General features: G+C 36.5%; 3 protein-coding genes across 7 annotated transcripts in view; 2 read left to right on the top strand and 1 right to left on the bottom strand.

The window, feature by feature from the left end:
• Positions 1-18,542, bottom strand: part of LOC128867459 (protein argonaute-2) — a 39,092-nt gene that overhangs the window by 11,985 nt on the left and 8,565 nt on the right. For 2 of the 5 annotated variants that reach the window (XM_054108665.1, XM_054108664.1), the window contains 2 exons: positions 10,498-10,689; positions 4,819-4,893 (listed from right to left, as the gene is read on the bottom strand). In XM_054108665.1, the coding sequence (XP_053964640.1) occupies positions 4,819-4,893; positions 10,498-10,624 (202 nt within the window). In that variant the 5' untranslated portion in view covers positions 10,625-10,689. Of the gene's footprint in view, positions 1-4,818; positions 4,894-7,151; positions 8,271-10,497; positions 10,690-18,542 lie in introns of those variants that run through there. The other 3 variants (XM_054108668.1, XM_054108667.1, XM_054108666.1) reach the window with 3 other exon arrangements.
• LOC128867460 (39S ribosomal protein L53, mitochondrial) lies at positions 9,998-11,298 on the top strand. Its single transcript, XM_054108669.1, has 3 exons — positions 9,998-10,237; positions 10,837-10,964; positions 11,032-11,298. The coding sequence occupies exons 1-3, from the start codon at positions 10,092-10,094 to the stop codon at positions 11,214-11,216; spliced, it is 459 nt and encodes a 152-aa protein (XP_053964644.1). The 5' UTR covers positions 9,998-10,091; the 3' UTR covers positions 11,217-11,298.
• Positions 11,298-12,135, top strand: LOC128867461 (uncharacterized). Its single transcript, XM_054108670.1, has one exon. It carries the CDS (start codon positions 11,298-11,300, stop codon positions 11,478-11,480), a length of 183 nt encoding a protein of 60 aa, XP_053964645.1. The 3' UTR covers positions 11,481-12,135.

Consider the following 18,542-nt stretch of genomic DNA (forward strand, 5'->3'; position numbering starts at 1 on the left):
TAATTTTCCTGTATGTGCAATTGTTAGACACAGATTAACAGTGACATTTTTAACCAAAGGACAAAGGCGGGCAAAATAGAAAACCGAGACCCTGAAGAATATCGATACGGCAAAGGGATTAGAAATGGACACAACCGAAGTTAAGAACCAACAACAGTAAAAAAAAAAAAAGATTGACGAGATAGTCGACTTCATGAGTCGGTTCGGAATTAAGATAGCTGCGGTCCAAGAGACAAAACTGCACGCTAGCTCCCCCCTGATTACCAGGGACGGCTATAACGTGCACCGAAAGGACCGCGAGCGAGACAACGGTGGTGGCCTAGCGTTCATAGTACACCATTCAGTGCAGTATCGTCTTATTGATGAAGGCATCGACCGCAGGGACAGCACCTTAGAACGTCAAGGTATAGCAGTCCGGTCAGGCGATGCCGAGCTCGAAATCTACAATATTTATATACCCCCTGTCACCTGCTGCCCGGCAGGATATCTCCCCGATATTGGTGCGCTCATCAGGGGAGAAAACCGATTGGTAGTAGGTGACTTTAACGCGCATCACGATCTTTGGCATTCAAGCCTGCCAAATGATCGTAGGGGACAGCTATTGGCAGAGCAGATAGACGATTCGACGTTCAGCACTGTAAACGACGACGCCCCCACCAGGGTAGTGGGCAATTGTAGCAGCTCGCCTGACATAACAATTGCTAGCGCTGGACTGATAAATAGCATAACCTGGCGACCTATGCTATCGCTTGCATCAGACCACTTGCCCATTATCTCGATCGAGAGACCCGCCGATTTTGTTTCCGCGGATCACCGGTCATATATCAACTTTAACAAAGCTGATTGGACCAGATTCGCGGAATTTACTGAGAACATCTTCGCAGCCCTACCCACTCCCACCGATGTGCGCGCAGGCGAACGCGCACTCCGCAAGGCGATTACAGCCGCCGCGGCTCGCTTCATACCTGCTGGACGGATCCGGGAATTACGTCCCAATTTCCCAGCCGAAGCAGCCGTTATGGCAAACGAGCGTGACCATCTACGCCAGGCCGATCCCGGGGATCCTCGTATAAAGGATCTCAATTTGGAGATCCGGCAACTGGTCACCCAACATAAGCGGACCAAATGGGTAGAGCATCTGAAGTCCTGTAACTTCACCTCTGGTGTGAGCAAGCTCTGGTCCACCGTAAGGTCCCTGTCGAACCCGACGAAGCACAACGACAAGGTGGATATCACCTTCAACGGTCGTACTTCGTCGGACCCGAAGAGATGCGCGAGCTACTTTAGCCGGCAATTTATATTGCATCCTCCGGTCGACAGATCCAAATGTTGTGCCACCAGACGGCTGCACAAACTGCCCTACAACAGTGCACCGCTTACTTTCACCAGCGACGAGGTTCAGGGGGCCATCAAACACATGAAACCATCAAAAGCGATTGGCCCCGACGGACTAAACATGCTGATGCTGAAAAAGCTGGGTCCATTGGGAGTAGAATATCTCACAAAGGTCTTCAACCTGTCTATGGCCACTCTCATCATTCCTGATAAGTGGAAATTAGGGAGAGTGGTCCCACTGCTGAAGCCTGGGAAACCCGCCAACCAAGGGGAGTCTTATCGTCCGATAACTCTCCTTTCCCCAGTAGTGAAGACACTTGAGGCCCTTCTACTCCCACTCCTCACTCAACACCTGACTCCAGCCCCACACCAGCATGGTTTCCGTAGAGTGCACAGTACCACCACGGCACTCACCGTCATAAACACCCAGGTAAACCGCGGCCTTAACCAAAACCGCCCCTGCGAGAGGACTGTCCTAGTAGCGTTGGACCTACAAAAGGCTTTCGACACAGTCAGCCACGCCACGCTACTAGATGACATTTTACAGTCGACACTCTCGCCAGGGCTGAAGAGGTGGACCGCGAACTACCTGAGTGGTCGTCACTCGTCGGTAATATTTCGAGACCAAACCTCAAAACAGAGAAAAATAAAGCAAGGAGTACCGCAGGGTGGTGTCCTTTCACCCTTGCTTTTTAATTTCTATATTTCGAAACTCCCCCAGCCACCAGAGGGAGTCTCACTGATCTCATATGCCGACGACTACATGATAATGGCGTCGGGCAATGACATTGATGGCCTATGCTCAAAAGTAAACGACTACCTCGCCAGCCTTTCTCGCTTCTTCACTGCGAGAAACTTAAAACTTTCTCCCACTAAATCCACGGCGACCCTATTTACCACCTGGACAAAGGAGGTCAAGCTGCCACTTCAGGTACACGTCGACGATACCCCAATTCCGACGATAAACAACCCCAGAATTTTGGGAGTCACCTTTGACAGCTTGCTCTCCTTTTCGGCGCACACAACCGCTATTGCAACGAGAGTACAGAATCGCAACAAGGTCCTCAAGTCGCTTGCCGGCAGCACTTGGGGCAAAGACAAAGAAATGTTGCTGTCGACTTTCAAAGCAATAGGCCGACCGGTTCTGAACTATGCCGCGCCTGTCTGGTCGCCTGGAACCAGTGATACGCAGTGGACGAAGCTTCAGACCTGCCAGAATACTGCCATCAGGACCGCGACAGGATGTCTCCTGATGTCCCCTATCCACCATTTACATGACGAGGCGCACATGCTCCCGGTTAAGGAGCATAACAAAATGCTCGGCAAGCAGTTTCTGCTTGGGTGTCACCGTAGGCCTCACCCATGCAGACACCTGCTCGAGCCTGAGCCACCTCCCAGGCACATCAGGAGACACTTCCTCAACTACGTGGATGAGATCCAGGACAAAACGGACAGACCTCTCCAGGATCGGACAGTATACAGACAGGCTATTAACGACATTCATCGGGAGACACTTACCACCTTCCTAAGCTCCCGACCCCCGAATGCCGTTATCGGAGTCCAACCACCACCTATCGCAGACGAAGAGCTCCAGCTTCCTCGAGAGTCCCGCGTAATCTTGGCACAACTACGTTCTGGATATTGTAGCAGGTTAAACTCCTACCTATCCAGAATCGACCCCGACATACTAAACATATGTCCTGCATGTGAAGGTACCCCGCACGACACTAACCACCTCTTCACATGCCCCATCAAACCCACTCATCTAATACCTCTCTCCCTCTGGTCCCAACCCGTCGAAACTGCCAGTTTCCTGGGCCTACCGTTAGATGAGCTAGACGAAGACGTCCGGTAATTTACACTACACTGACAGGGCGAAGATACTGCTACAACAACAACAACAACAACAACCAACAACAGTCGAAAAAAATATTCCACTCAGAGGCGACAACGACTAAATATATCAATAAATAAATAAAATAGAAGTACGCCAGAATAAGGCAGAATAAGGTACGCCAAAAACTATTTAGGCAATTCAATAGAATTATACTAATTATACATACGCAGTTATATATACCATTTTCTTTTCCTATACTCATCTATGTATCTCGCCTTTGCTTTTCGAGATATTATATATAAACAAAGCTTGGCTGTCTAGAGTAATTAAAACAAAATTTAACCATTTAGAGACCAAATAAATAAACCAGCCGCTCAACTGGTGCTACCTGTTCAATGTGCATTGATGCCTATAAATTTTACAAATACAAAATCAGTTCATCACTGTTATAGAAGACCCATCGATTTCACAACAGTCGGTTCTACGTTACCGAAACGACCCGGATTTATATCCGGCCAAGAACTGTCAACCCAGCAGCATTCCCCGTATGTAAATATGGTACGATACGCCGCTTCTCTGCTCGCTATGTTTGAGATCTGCTTGCTTAACGAAATTTGCATGTAAAGCAAGATTCGCCACTAGCGAGTATGGTTATACCTCATAAAATTGGTATAACCTACTATATTCAATACTGCCTACTGTCTTTTCTGATATTTTGTTGCGGTAACTCGTAACTTGTGGTAGAGAGGTCAATGGGGAAGGGGAAGGTGGAGGAGTACCGAATTCCTCGGGCTTGGACTACACACTTTGTGTTCTCGTTCTTTCCAATGTTATTGTTGACTGTAGAACTCGATTAGCCGTGTCCGAACGCAGTCTTACTAATACTCATTACATGTATGGAAGATACAAAATTTCATTTTCGGCAGCTCTTTTCCAGGTCTGCGAACATATCTTTATTAACACCAGTTGCTTCATCTATTCGCCACTCGCTAACGGATGGAATTTAAAACTGTAATATGTGACCAATATTTCCTTTTTGATTCTTCTTAATTCTAGAGAGCACTTCTTATTTTTTATACGCTAAAAGATCTATTTTCGTCAATTTGAGTCTTTTTTAATTGAATATAAGACTCTGATGCAAAATAAATTTGTATTTTTTACGTGTTTCGTTTTTTTGTAATATACATATTAGTTAATTTCTTTAGTTTTTAAACTTATATATTAAATAAACAAATAAAACCGATTTTAGTCCACTTAAACTTAAAAAAATCGTTTCGTGATTCGACAAAGAATGCCATCTAGGTTTAAAATACAAATTGCATTTCATAAAACGATTATAAAACTTTGAGAAGTATCTGCCACTATTTCACTGCAGAGCACTTATATTTCAACTTCTTGGAAATGCACTTTTTCAGTTTTAAAAGTTATACAAATATGGTAACGTACAAACAATGTAACGAGGTGCGGAACAATGCGATTAGTACAACAAAATACTGGCTTAAAATACACAGGCTTAGGCTCAACTAAATAAACGAAACATAAAACGCATTTACTGAAAATGATAATTACGAGCAAGCAATCAATACTAACGAATTTGTGACTAAGTTAAAAACTAAAATTAAAAAAAAATGTTGTATTTAATTTACATGTGTGTGGATCGTAGTTGGTTTGCGATTGAGAAGGGCTTTGAGGCCTCGGTGGCGAAGGTGTCCACTGTGACTCTATAATTAAAAATAAAGAAAAAAACAAAAATAAAACGAAATAATAAATGGTTGAGTTATAAAAATAAAAAGTGCATAATAATACGAAAGAGTAATACAAAATTTAATAATCAGTGATATTCCCATTTTCCAATTAAAAAAAAATTGTTTAAAATAAAAAAACTTTAAATGAAAAAAAAAAACATAATATGCTCAAAATTGAAATGGAAAGGTGAGTATAAAATAAGAGATAGATATGGAATTAGTAGCTATTAGTTTATCCCTTTAACTATACAACGCAATACTCAGCTTTATTGGGATACATCGAGATTTTCGTTTCTTAACAATTTAAGAATGTTGCTTTAATTATTTTAATAACGAAAACGAAGCTCATAATAAGACTGAGTCTGGTTGTTTTCTTAATGATTCTTAAAACAGATTTTTATAATGTCTCTTAAACCTAATATATGTACACATATTTCACACATACATAATTAGTGTAATATATGTACTTCATTTAGATAATGAACAGATATGCATTTTGATATCGGAATCTGTTGTGCCCTCTGCTCTTCCGAGTACTGCATCTGAATTTAAGCGGCTTAACGACAATCAAAGTGCAAAAAAAAAAAAAAAATTGCCCCTTCAGATTCCTTTGCCAAATGTTTTGACGTTCTTTATTTGATATCAATCATCAACAATCTTTCGATGTAAATCGTTTAGTCCCAGATAGATTAAAAATATTATCATAGGGGGGACGGGGTATTCGCGTTAGTTTTACATAGTAACACATAAACTAAGTTTAAGTGTTCACGAGGTATTTAATGTTATGCGGGGTAGCTTCACATGCCGGACATATGTTGAATATGTCGGGATCGATTCTGGTAAGCTAGTTATATATATATACATATACATTATTGGCGCGTAAGCTCTTTTTGGGTGTTTGGCCCAGCTCCTCCTCCTATTTTTGGCGTGCGTCTAGATGTTGTTCCACAAATGGAGGGACCTACAGTTTCAAGCCGACTCCGAACGGCAGATATTTTTTTATGAGGAGCTTTGTTATGGCAGAAATACACTCGGAGGTTTGTCATTGCCTGCCGAAGGGCGACCGCTATTAGAAAAATGTTGACGATGAAGGCATTCGAAGTCGGGAGTTTATGAAGATGATAAGATACTCCCGATGAACGTCGTTTCCTGTCTGTCTATAAACAGCAGTTGAGTTCAATTCTGACTGTCGTCAGTACAGTTGAAGAGATGTCTTCTCTATCTCCTAGGAGATAGCACAGCCTTCAGCAAGTGCCTGCAGGGGCGTTTCCTGCAGTAGCATCCCAGAAGGAATTGTTTGCTGAACATATTATCCTCCTTAACCGGGAGGATAGTAGCTTCGTTGTGAAAACATCAAGAGACATCCCTGATGGTGGCAGTATTGACTGGTCTGAAGTTTAGTCCACTGCCTACCAAGATTACCAGGCAACCACTTATATTGGTTCTCCAGTAACCGCCGCTTCTGCCAGGATGTCAAGACAGATTTCCGTTTTTCATCCCTCGAGCAGTAGCAACCGTGATCACCTTGCAAAATTACTTTCGCAAAATGAAACATTTAATGAAGGCATGACACACAGCAGAAATAAAATTCACAGGTCTGTTGATCGAAAAAATTCCTGGAGCCAGTTATAACGCTTCCCTTGACTGCTACTAAAAAAAAAATAAACACAAAAAAAAAACCCTTCTAAATGTTACAAAACAGGTTTTGGCGTGACTTAATAAAGACAATCTGTTATTATACGCTCCCCAAATCTGTCTTTGGAAGTTTTTAACTTATAAAAATAGTTTTATGGAATACCTAATGGTATATGAACAAACTCTTCAGGAACATTTTGAAATGAGGTCATCCGAATTTCGCGGTAAAGGTGGTACCGTTGGATCAGCTGGAGCCTCCCCTCTTAAAAAATACCAACTTTTATAATATATAATCGCGCGACTTTTCTTATGAAACGTAAACAATTGATATCAGTGCCTATGATTATAGGGAGATGGCGTTGTGTTTTAAACAAATTTAGAAAAGTTAACTTCTGGCAGCTAAAAGTATATTTGAAAAGGTAGATCATTTATCCCGAAATTGGATGTCCTCTTTCAAAATAAACCCATATTCATAAACAAGTTCAAACATAAATAAACATCCACTAGACATATTTATTTATACTATGAGAAAAACTCTTTATTAATGGTATGTATGTTTCAATAATACATCAGGAACAATAGTGAACTTTAAAACTTACGTTGTCCGTGTGGGTACATTTTTTTAGATCGCAATTATACTTAGTTCGACTTGTTACTTTATTATTTTCAATAAAATTTAAAATGAGTCTTCTATTTTCGTATTGAGTTGTTATTATTGATACTTCATTAGAAACTTTTTAGTATTTTTTAATAATTTCACATTAACTTCTGCACAATTTCTATATTGCTAAATAAATATTTCAGCCTTCTTGCTATCACTTATATGTTGGAATTCGTATATTTCTCTTTAGTTAATATTACTTATCGAAGTTGTTTCAATGTTTAGCTGCCTCAACTATGTAATTTAAAGAGCACACATATTTGGCCGTATTTAAAGAGATTATTAGTTTGTGATGACGTAGAGTTTATAAAGAACAGAATGTCCTCATTTCTATATTCACCCCTTTTATTGCATGCGTTTAAAGTTTATGTTAAACTACAATTTTCGCTGTTGAATTTGTAGTAATCTAGAACACAATCTCAGGCACAATATGCATTAGATATATATATGCATTTACATATGTATATATTTTTCAGTTTTAGCAACAATCGTGTTATCTCGTTTTATTGTATGTAAAAATGCTTTCTGAATTGCTTTTTTGTTGATAAAGAGAAGCTGGCACACTTGTGCATTGCTCGTAACGGTGAATTGGCTGTGGTGGAAATGCGTCTAGCGCTATACCCTTAATGGCAGGTAATAATAAAACGGAACACAATTTAAGGTCAACTTTTGCGAATTTATGGTTTAAGTTATTAATATCCGTTACTAATCTACAGCTGCGGACTTTCTGTTCCCGTTTTTATATTTTGGCTGCTGCTGCTACCACTGGGTCCCTTTTCACTTCAACACACACGAACACTGAACGATTGATTGAAGACGTGAAAATGTGCTCTGCTGATTTCGATTTGTGTTTTTCGCACGTTCAAAACTCCCCAATGATCGAATTTATATGCAAACACTTTCTCACCACATTCGCTAAACTTTTTAACTACTTTTATTAACTTTGCCCTCCAACCATTATGCAAAAAACTCGATTGAAAATTTCAGCAGCAGCAGTCGAAACAAAATTTTCACGATTCTTAACGTTCTTTCTTCACACGACTTTCCACAGCCACTACCATACCAATTTTCGACTTCAGAAACAAAGGGTATGAGCGAAATAAATATACGCATATCGCATATCCATGCACTTTTCTCTTTTACACACTAGACGATTTGCATAAGTATGCGTTCACTCATTTACAAATACGAACACTTCCGTCCAGGTATGCGTGCTTTTCGAAACATTTCGACATTCTCAGAAAAAGTGCTGCCCATTTCTTTCGAAACTAATATCTGTTTTCAACAGGGGTATTCGCAATTAGTGCATAGTTAAAAAAAAATTATACAAATATTATACATTTATATATAGATATTATATTATTAATAACAAACAGAAAAAGAATCAAAAGACAACGGCGCCTAGACATAGTAAAAATAAAGTCTCTTGATAATAAATTATTATTATTTAAAATGACCATAAATACAATCAACATGAGCAACTAAAACTATCAGCTATCTAAATATGTTAAAACACACTCTTATTAAAAGTGCAGTTTATCTTGTTAAAGCGTGGTACTTAACTAGATGGCAAAGTGTTAAAACCAAATACAATTTTCAGTTTAGTGTGTTTTTCATTTTTTGTCTGAGTACTTGAATGCAAAAAAAAAATTCTCTCTCTGAAGTATTCAACGTGATTTCGCAAATTTTTATACGATCTCAATATTTATGTTGGATTTAGATGAGGAGGTATCAAGTTTGGGCGGATTATATTAAGCCGATTATCGATTTTTGAGAGGTGGGTCGGAGGTGGTTTTTAACCGATTTCCCCCATTTTCAATACCTAACAATCTTGGGTATTAAGTTTCATCGAAATATATTATATTTTTGCTAAAGCTATCGTGCACACAATTGGCTAATTCTACTTCTCTTATCATTCTGAGCATTTTGGTATATAGTCGATTATCTATCTCCTTTTACTGTTACATACAACCGTTATACCGCACTGGTATAAAAACATTCAACCCAATCAGATCAGGACGATGATGTTTATTCACCTTATCAATTTGCAAAGCTATTGTTGATTTCATAATTCTTAGGAAAATATTTCTAAACTGCTTACTCTTCCTGGAAATTTAATTATAATTAAGCCTTCAACCGTTCCCATATATATTTTTAATGAGATTCAGCTCTGAAAGGTTTATTCTGCAGCTAAAGTACTAGGCGGTAAAACAGCTAACGTTGCATACGCCCTGCCAAATGATTAAACTTACAATTTTCCAAAAAAATCTGGTTTCATTACTGAATTTATTAAGCAGAAAATAAAGAACCTACCGTACAGTCAGTACATTTATAAATTTATTTTTACAATCAATGTCATAATTAAAATATAAATGTAAAAAGAACATTTAAAGCCAAGTTATGTTAAGTGCACCCTATTTTATTGCTAAAATTGGTGAGAGAACACGAATATATAATCATCTTAATTGAAAAATTTGTTTACGTAATTATATTTTATTAATGAAAATCAATATATACTAATATTCTACAAATTATTGCTGGAGACTTGGAACTTGGAAGTAAATTTTCGCATTTTCTTGCTTTTTGATATTATAGTTAGTCTATGCAACTTTTCGATACTGATTGCCGAAAAAAAGTTGAAAAGAAGAAAAGAACTTCCTCCCGACAAAGCAAACGTTTTTGATAACACTTTACTCCCATGTCTGACTGCACCTTTATTTAAGTGTGGATATAAAGCACTGTATTAAATCACTTGGCACCACCGCCATTTATTGAAAATAAATGTCATGCAGATTTCAATACAAACTAGTAAGCACTTAAAACATTACAAAATTAAAAAGGGAAATATCGAAACATTATTTTAAAAATTAAATACAATATGTCTATACACTTCAGTGGGGCTTTAAAGCGTTCTAATGGAGTTATAGCAGCGATAAGCAAGCAATTGAAAAGTGTTAATTTAAAAGGTGTCAAAAGAATAACTATTACTTTCGATCCCTTCACGGAAAATGTGAGGCCGACAAGGTAAGAAAGCAATATACATGCATACATAACAAGAGCATTCGATAAGGGAAGGAATGTCCGTTTTAAAAATTCCACTGTCAAAATCAAATGCTCTTGGATATTCTGGCATGCGCAGTACGAAGGATAATCTGTCATATTTTTTACGAAGCAAGTAGAAATTGTGGTTTTTCGTGCACACTTTTATGCAAGTTAGCCTTTTCATACGCAAAAGCATTAAGAAAATATTAAGAGTATATGTACAATAGGTAAATGATACGTACCATACACTTTGCCAATTATTCGAACAGCTGTGTTCAGTTGCAGTGTAGCGCCGAGATCCGAGTAAGCCACGGGTAGTGTATGGAGCTGTGCTGGTCCTCCTGGAGCAAGCTCACGCTCCGTGGACATCTTTGTCGGTGTCGGCGTCAGCTTGAGGCCTTTATTTTTCCAATAGCAGAGTTAATCCGTATAATCTATTAAAAATATAAGATAGAGCCTAGAATATTAAATTGTTTCACTACAAAAACTAATCAATAGAACAAATATCTAGAAACTTCTATGCAAATATCTATTCTATTTATTAAGTATTTTGAATTATTAACAGATTTTCTTAATTACAGGGATTTTCTATCACTGTTGTCAGCACCCAAAATATCTCAAACAAATCCAAATTGCATAATAAAAACGGACGTTGTTTGTAATCGACAACCATCGGATATAAAATTCACTTTAATTGACTCCGCACAAGGTCAGTTTGCGTTTTTTTATATTAATTTTGATAAAATAACTTAAATTGTCCTTTCTCGAGATTCCAGAAAAAGCACAAGTAAAAGAGATTCGCTTTATTAGCGACAATTTGACAACACTTGAAATATTACAGTTGCTTAACAAACACATTTCGGTACTAGCGCCTGTTGAAGAAATAACGTCCAAGGTAGCAACTAAAGGAGAAAAACAAAAGTTAGCTGCAAGTGGCAAGAAAGGAACCAAAAAGAAATAATAGTAATCGCTAAACAACAGTAACTTCAACCAAAACTTGGTCGTTATAAAAAGAAAGCTTCGCTCCTAGATAATTGATAAAATGGCCAAAAAACATAAGGGCACATTAGCTGTGATTGAGCAGATATACCAAGATATTCCAGCTTTCACAGACATTTTCACTGAGGAGTCTTTTTATATGTTTGCATTTTGTTTTGTTTGCGCTACTATTTTGGTAGCATTCATATTATCAAGATTTATTACTATAAAGCCAGTTGAACTTTAAAATAAACGAATATGTTTTTGTTTTTTTGTTTTGTTATGTGCAGAAAAATCATCCGCTTTGGGGAGAATTCTCAGAGCTAGTACGTCATGAAATACTACATTTGCAACATTTAATTTTATTTCTACTATGAAAAAGTTTATATTTTAAAGCTCTCCGCCTTTCGATATAAAACTGCAAAGTAAAAAAAAAAACAACGAAATGCACACTACAAATTAGAAGAAAAAGTTGGCATAAACGCACTTTAAAATAATAAATAATGGACTAATTTCATATTTGTATTCTTATTTTTACAAATTGCTTTAGCTTACTTTGCGCCACATGTTAAATTCAAAAAAGAATACTAGTACATGTACAAATAGTCAGTGATTAAATACTAAGTATAACGACCCCCTTGGTAATTAGTAGATTTTTTGTTAATTATTTTCAAGTATTTTTAATAGTTCTGTTCACGTTCTTTTCACATTGTTACAATTTACACAAACTATTACGTTATGATGTTTTCGTACGCCAAGGAGGGGAAATTGAAAGCGCAAAGCGGCATTTTGATTATGTAGCAATTTGCCAGAATTTTTATGAAATGTATTCAATATTTCGAATGATAAATACGTTCGCAAGCAATAAAAATCAAGAGCATATACCATATAATCTTCCAAAATGTATTTATTTTTTTCATAAACAATTTTACAGCCTAGATTACATTCTAAACAATGAATCAATGAAGCAGTATACAGTATACAATTTAATAATAAACAACGAAACAATAATGGACATAAATATAGATTTTGGCGAGGGAAAACAATATTCAATATCTTTGAAACATTATAAACTCCCGAGAAGATCTAAAGATTGGAGCAAAGGAAAATAGTTCGCTTTTGCAACAACATTCTGTGAGAAACATAGAAACCTATCTGCTCAAGAACATCAGGGCAGTTCTTTTAGTTTCCAGCGATATCAGCAGCGTCCACTATAAGATGGAATGAGTTCAAAAAAATGAAGAGGCTGAAAAGGAAAACGGAAGAATTTTCTTTGTACTCTTTCAATTCTACTGGCACGACAGGTATAAATTGAGTTCCAAAGAGGTATATTCTAGTTTTGAGTTAACTAATCAGTTAAAAGTATTTATATTTAATTAGCGCGTACACCCTTTCTGGGTGTTTGGCCGAGCTCCTCCTTCTACTTGTGGTGTGTGTCTTGATGTTGTTGCACAAATGGAGGGACCTATAGTTTTAAGCCGACTCCGAACGGCAGGTATTTTAACTAAGTTCGAAATACAGAGTGAAAACCAATATTCTCCAATTTGCGTACTAAGATTTTTAAGCGCTCGAACACAGGATTCCGAAAAAGTGGAACGATCACTAACGAACCCTTGTTGATTAAGAACATGACAAGCGAAAATTTTTCTACTGCCCCATTAATATTTACATATATAGTAAAGAGATAGAAACCATTTTCCAGCTAACTATATCAGTAGATAGGAAAATATTGAAAATAATTTATACAAATGGATTAACTGCAATGTTTCACAACATAAGAGCATAGACGATACCTTCAATACTGTTGAGCTAACTAAGCTAAGAAAGCTTATACCATTTGAGTTCATACACGTACATTAGAACAGTCCCCATTGAGAACATAGAAGTTCCAAATGCCGTAGGATTCTCTTGCAATTTAAATTCAAATATGTTGGTGCATTTATTGCAAAGGGACTTGTAGTGAAGGTTAAATTTCTTCGTGAAATTGATATGTCTTAAGTCGTCAATCCTGAAATCGCACGAGCTGCACACATTGAGGCATCCCTTTCATATTTCTTCACTAAGCCAACGACCTCTTTCAAGGAATTTACTTTTTAGTTCTATCTCTTCAATAACTCCAAGAGCTTTCCCTTACAGCTCAATAGTCTTTCTTAAAGCTTCAGGTTTGATGTTAGAAAGTGTCCGCCAAATTTGGTAGAGTTTGATAAAAAAGGGTTTTATTTTAAAAATGGGCGCCGACATTCTAATTGCAGAAATGTTTACATGCTCGTATATTTTCTTTGCATTCATCACTTATGGAAATATATCAAATTGGTGTGAAATTTTGTATACGTATTTACGCCTCACGACAAAACGCTAGCACCTCAACATTTTGACCAGTTTATCCTCGTTCCACGGCTGTTAGAGTTCTACGTTACCAGAACGACCTGATTTGTATCTTTTTTTGACTATTTTTACTTTTCTAAGTACAGAGATTGTCTAACCAAAACCATATAAAAATCCAATTTGCTAATTTTATACAAATATGACAAAAACTCCACAAACTCATTCCACCGTTTTTAATTAGATTTTCTACAAAATTTTTGGTATGTTCATTAAGTTTTAGTATAATAAAGTGCAAGTTTGAAGTTTCTCAAACATTCGACTGATTTTTTATACATTTTTTCCTTACATTGTTGCGCAGTTTCTTAATATACATATGTTTCCTAGAAATTCTAAATAAAAGCCGTGGAGCTGTGATGGAATTTGAATATAAAATTTTAAATTTGTATTTATATGATTTTTGTTAAACAACGAGCTATCCTTAAAAAAAAAAACATTAAAAAAATAAATGCATAATCAAAACTGGTAGAAATCTTTAAATTCCGCATTTTTTAACCAACTTATATGGGAACAAAACTATTATGTACTTACTTATGTATGCAGGCATGGATTTTATATGGTATGTTTTGTCGTCGAGTATGTCTTTTTACTCAGAGTTATCATATGCAGGATGAACGAATGGCCATGGCCATGCATGCTTAAAGCGAGGGGAACCGAAGAATTTGGTATATTTATATGTTTTATATATATATATATATATATATATCTCTTTCGATGGCAAGCTATAGATTTCTTTATTAAATATGTAAACATGTAAAGAGAACACAAATTATTTCAAGTGGAATCAAGCTAAAACGCCGACATGGCAAAGACGGTATTTCCCATCCAGGTTGCAGAAATGATAGTAAGTATCCGTAGCTGGTGGTTTGGTGTAGAAAGCAAAGAGAACAAAAGTAATGGCTAATGTATTTAGGTGTGTACATTCTAGCATTTTCAAGCAACAACTAAGTACTCGTACAAAAAACTAACAGGGCAAGTGAAAGTGAGATTGAGAATGAGAGTGAATCTTCGCCAAAAACACGTTCACATTTAGATATATAAATATGTACGTATATGTAATATCTATATGTATGTGTATGGAGCGTGCCCTTTAAGATTGAGTTCGAATTTAAGAATGCATTATAAATGCGCGAGAAAAGGAATACCAAGCAATATTTTTTTTTAAACCATGTGGTTTTTGAGCCATTTTAAATTCGTACTTTATTATTCCGAAATTCAATGGGTTATAACCCTGCATACTAGAAACTTCTCTAATTCTGATTAAAAAATCTTGAAATTTTGCTGAAATTTTTTAATAAGGAAATCATTTTTTTAATCCCTCCCCACCTGTCCCTCTCTATCATTTAAATCCTATCTCTTGGCCTTAAGTGCAATGAGACATATTGCCCGGGTGCTTGAAAAAATTATTCAGTCATCCACTATTTTATTCCATTCCCTGTGCTATAGATATTAAACACATTGTATACGGAATTTAAAAGCATATCTTAAGGCGCGTATAAGGATTTTTAGAGCGTTGGTGGAGCATATATTTAGAATTTAATCGTATATTTTAAGCACTTTAAGTTTTCTAAGAGTATATTTTGGGTTGCCCCAGCGTTTGGCAACAAATCTGTATTACCGCCTGATGCTTCCAATTCTACCTTGTGAACGAATGAAGAGGCGCACTTAAGAAAATTAGAGATTTCTAAATCGGTGTGATTTTCACATATGTATAGCGAAAATAATTGCATTTATCTTCATTTCTTGAGTTAAGTTTTAGTCCACCATGTCTTATCTGAAAAATATAAAATAATGGTTTTGGGAAGTTATAGCCACAATATGCATGTCCTCAACTAGCATATGCACCCTGTATTATTGAGATCGGATAAAAACCACACCCACCTTTTATGTGTTAAGACTAAATTTCCGTCTGTCCGTCTGATGTTACAAATATAGCTCTCATTGTCTACGAGTTTGTTTGATTCCAAAAATGAACACACAGCCCAAATTAAAATTCCCTACAATGTGCGTGTCTGGACTGAATTTCGGCCGTCCTTACTTGACTTTATTTACAGTGGTGGGCAGAGCTGGCTGAATGTGTGCCAGAGATCTGCATGGCTCACTGTTTTCTTGAGTTGTTCATATGCTAAATTTCTTGCTCACATTCAGTCAATTGAGCCAAAATATTTGGTCAAGTGCAGTCAGCTCATGCAGGCGAACGCGTAGTTCAGCTCAGTCAACACGTATGATCTAATGTCTTCGGCTCAAATCTAATCATTGCACAAAAAGCAGCATTGAATGAAATTAGCATCGGCCTTTGCGTTCAAACGATCAAACTTGTTCAAAGAAGTAATTGTCATTATTGTAAATAGCACATGTTCGAGCACTCGAGCGTTGGCGTACAATGTACGCTGTAAATTGCGTTTCGTATTTGAAAGGATTAGTTGGTTTCAGCAATGTTTCCTTATTTACATTATTTTCTTTCGTGTTTTATTATAAGTTTTAAGAAAAAAAACAAATATGAAAATATTGTGTTTTTGCTTTAAAATTTTGCTTTTACTTTGCTATCGTTAGTTACAAGCAAAAACTCATGCGGGATCATACGTGTTCAAACCGGCTCATTTGGCTCTATATCCCTTTTATTCTTGCTCAAAAAAATGAATGTATAGCCGAACGAGCAAATACCCGAAACGGCTGCTATGAAGACGATTGGTGATAACATCGGAGAGCTAAAACGCAGCACTTGATTTGATTGAGCTGAAATAAACAATGACAATACCTTATTTGAACAAGTTCGATCGTTTGAACGCAAAGGCCTGTTTTTTTGTTCAAGCGAAGCGTATGAATGTTTTACACTGAGCCGGTGCAGTTCTCTGATGTGTGCCACATTCATGCATTTTTTTTTATTGCTATAGAGTAATTTTTCATAATAATGCTACCAAATTTTCAGTTTAAATGCTTAATTTATTAAGAAATAAAACCTATGAACTCAAATTTATAAAATGTTTAAAAATAAAAGAGACATTACAAAAATAACAAAAAAATCTATTTTGCCAATTTTACTCGGCGATAACTTTCAATATATGAGGCTTCTTATACGTCTCGGAAAATCATGCCATTCTTTTTGAACTTTTGACCAAAGCTCGTCGATGGTCTTTTGGACCATTTCGTAAGATGCTAGTCGTTTCTTTAAAATAGCCCATCAATTGGGTTTAAATCAGGACTCTGTGCTGGCCATTCTAAAAGCAAGAAGTCCAGATTTTTTTGTCCACTATTAAATACTTTTCGCGGTATGTTTCGGGTCCTCGATTTTCTGAAATATTACATAACCACTTCTGTTGGATATGCGCTTAGGTCATTAAAATCCTGCAAATTGGTCTCTAAAATATTCAAATAGTCTTCTTTTTTTCATTATCCAGAATATTCGTACCAATGGAGCAATATGCAACTTCGTGAAGCAGCCCCACACGGTAAGGCTACTACCGCCATCGTTTTTTTTACTTGATGTTTTTGCAGCTTTTCATGCGGTCGATGCCAATAATAATGCTTCCCATCCGACTGAAATCGGTCGATACGGGTCTTATCAGACTTTAACGTACTTTTTGCAGAATTTCATTCTCGCTTTCACGTTTTTGTCAGATAATGCTGACTTTTGAGACTTGATGACGGCGTCCAACATGATTTTTTTCAGCGCTTTGCGCACTGGGGGTTTTTAATCTTTAGAGCGGCTGCTTTTGGTTGTTTAGTTACTGGATGAGTTAATAATTGCTCTGTTGCTTGCGCATCTCTGATGGCAAATTTTCAAGCGTTGTGCTTCCCCTGGATGAGTAACCATTTTCAGTCAATGAAACAATTTAATCTTCAACCTTTTTATCAGTCTTCCTAATTTCAGTTAATATATGAAAACAATCCTTTTAATTTGAACAAAATAGCAAATTTCACGGCGAAGCAGTTAATCTAAACTAAATTTTTCATCTTTATTTTCTTATCGCCTGTTAAGAAACCGAACATTTTAACAACAAAATATTGGCAATAATAACGGTATTAAGAATAAAGCGTTACTGACGAATTTGAATACGGTTTTTTTGTTATTTTTGTAATCTTTATATATAAATATGAATGTTTGTCTGTATGTCCTCGATGAGCTCAAAAACTACTGGACCGTTTATTATAAAAATTGGTATATATATGTATTTCCACGCAGAAGGTTTGAAGAACATGTCATTCCGTTCTACGTTACCGGAACGACCCGGATTTACTTATATCCGGCCAAGGACTGCCATTCCAGCAGCATTTTTCGTACATGCATCGGGAATGTTTCTGCTGCTACAACAACAAGAACATGAAAATTCGATAGCTTTTGAAAAATAACTCTATAGCAATCAAAAATACATGAATGTGGCAAGCATTTAGCTAGTTCTGCTCATCGTGCTATATCCAATTCTTTTCTGTTAGGCTTAGAGAATTAGTGAAAAAATCTACATCTACATCTTACAATATAAATTGAAAATTTTCATATTTTTGCAAACAAAAATTGTGTTTAACTTAACTTTTTGCGATTAATGATGTCAAAAGCGAAAACGCAGAAATCAGCTGTGTAACAGTTAATTGGGTCTTAAACTTTGTAAGAAGCCAGAACACCTATTGCTTTCTTCACCACGACAATGCGTTGTCCCTTACAATGGACAGTTTTGTATAATAGCATGTATTCATATGGATATAAGGCAATATTTTATTCAAGTAAGCAAATAGTAAAAAACAAATATTAGATTAAAAGCAATTTTTTGACAAACTAATATTTCTCTAATCAAATTGTTTTGGCTGAAATCCGATGAAACACATCATCAAGAATAGTTTCATTAACCTCGTCAAAATCTTGTATAATAAATTCTGAAGAACCGTATATTTTTACCGATAAATTGAATAGTTAAATTATTATACGTTCGTT

The sequence above is a fragment of the Anastrepha ludens genome, chromosome 6 (assembly GCF_028408465.1).
Source record: "Anastrepha ludens isolate Willacy chromosome 6, idAnaLude1.1, whole genome shotgun sequence".
In the NCBI taxonomy this organism is placed as follows: domain Eukaryota; kingdom Metazoa; phylum Arthropoda; class Insecta; order Diptera; family Tephritidae; genus Anastrepha; species Anastrepha ludens.

What these genes read in the sequence shown, in the direction of transcription:
- LOC128867460 (XM_054108669.1), top strand. Translation starts at nt 10,092, where the DNA reads ATGTCTATACACTTCAGTGGGGCTTTAAAGCGTTCTAATGGAGTTATA. An exon ending in GAAAATGTGAGGCCGACAAG is followed by an intron (nt 10,238 to 10,836) that starts GTAAGAAAGCAA and finishes TCTTAATTACAG; the next exon opens with GGATTTTCTATCACTGTTGT. An exon ending in TTTAATTGACTCCGCACAAG is followed by an intron (nt 10,965 to 11,031) that starts GTCAGTTTGCGT and finishes TCGAGATTCCAG; the next exon opens with AAAAAGCACAAGTAAAAGAG.
- LOC128867461 (XM_054108670.1), top strand. Translation starts at nt 11,298, where the DNA reads ATGGCCAAAAAACATAAGGGCACATTAGCTGTGATTGAGCAGATATAC.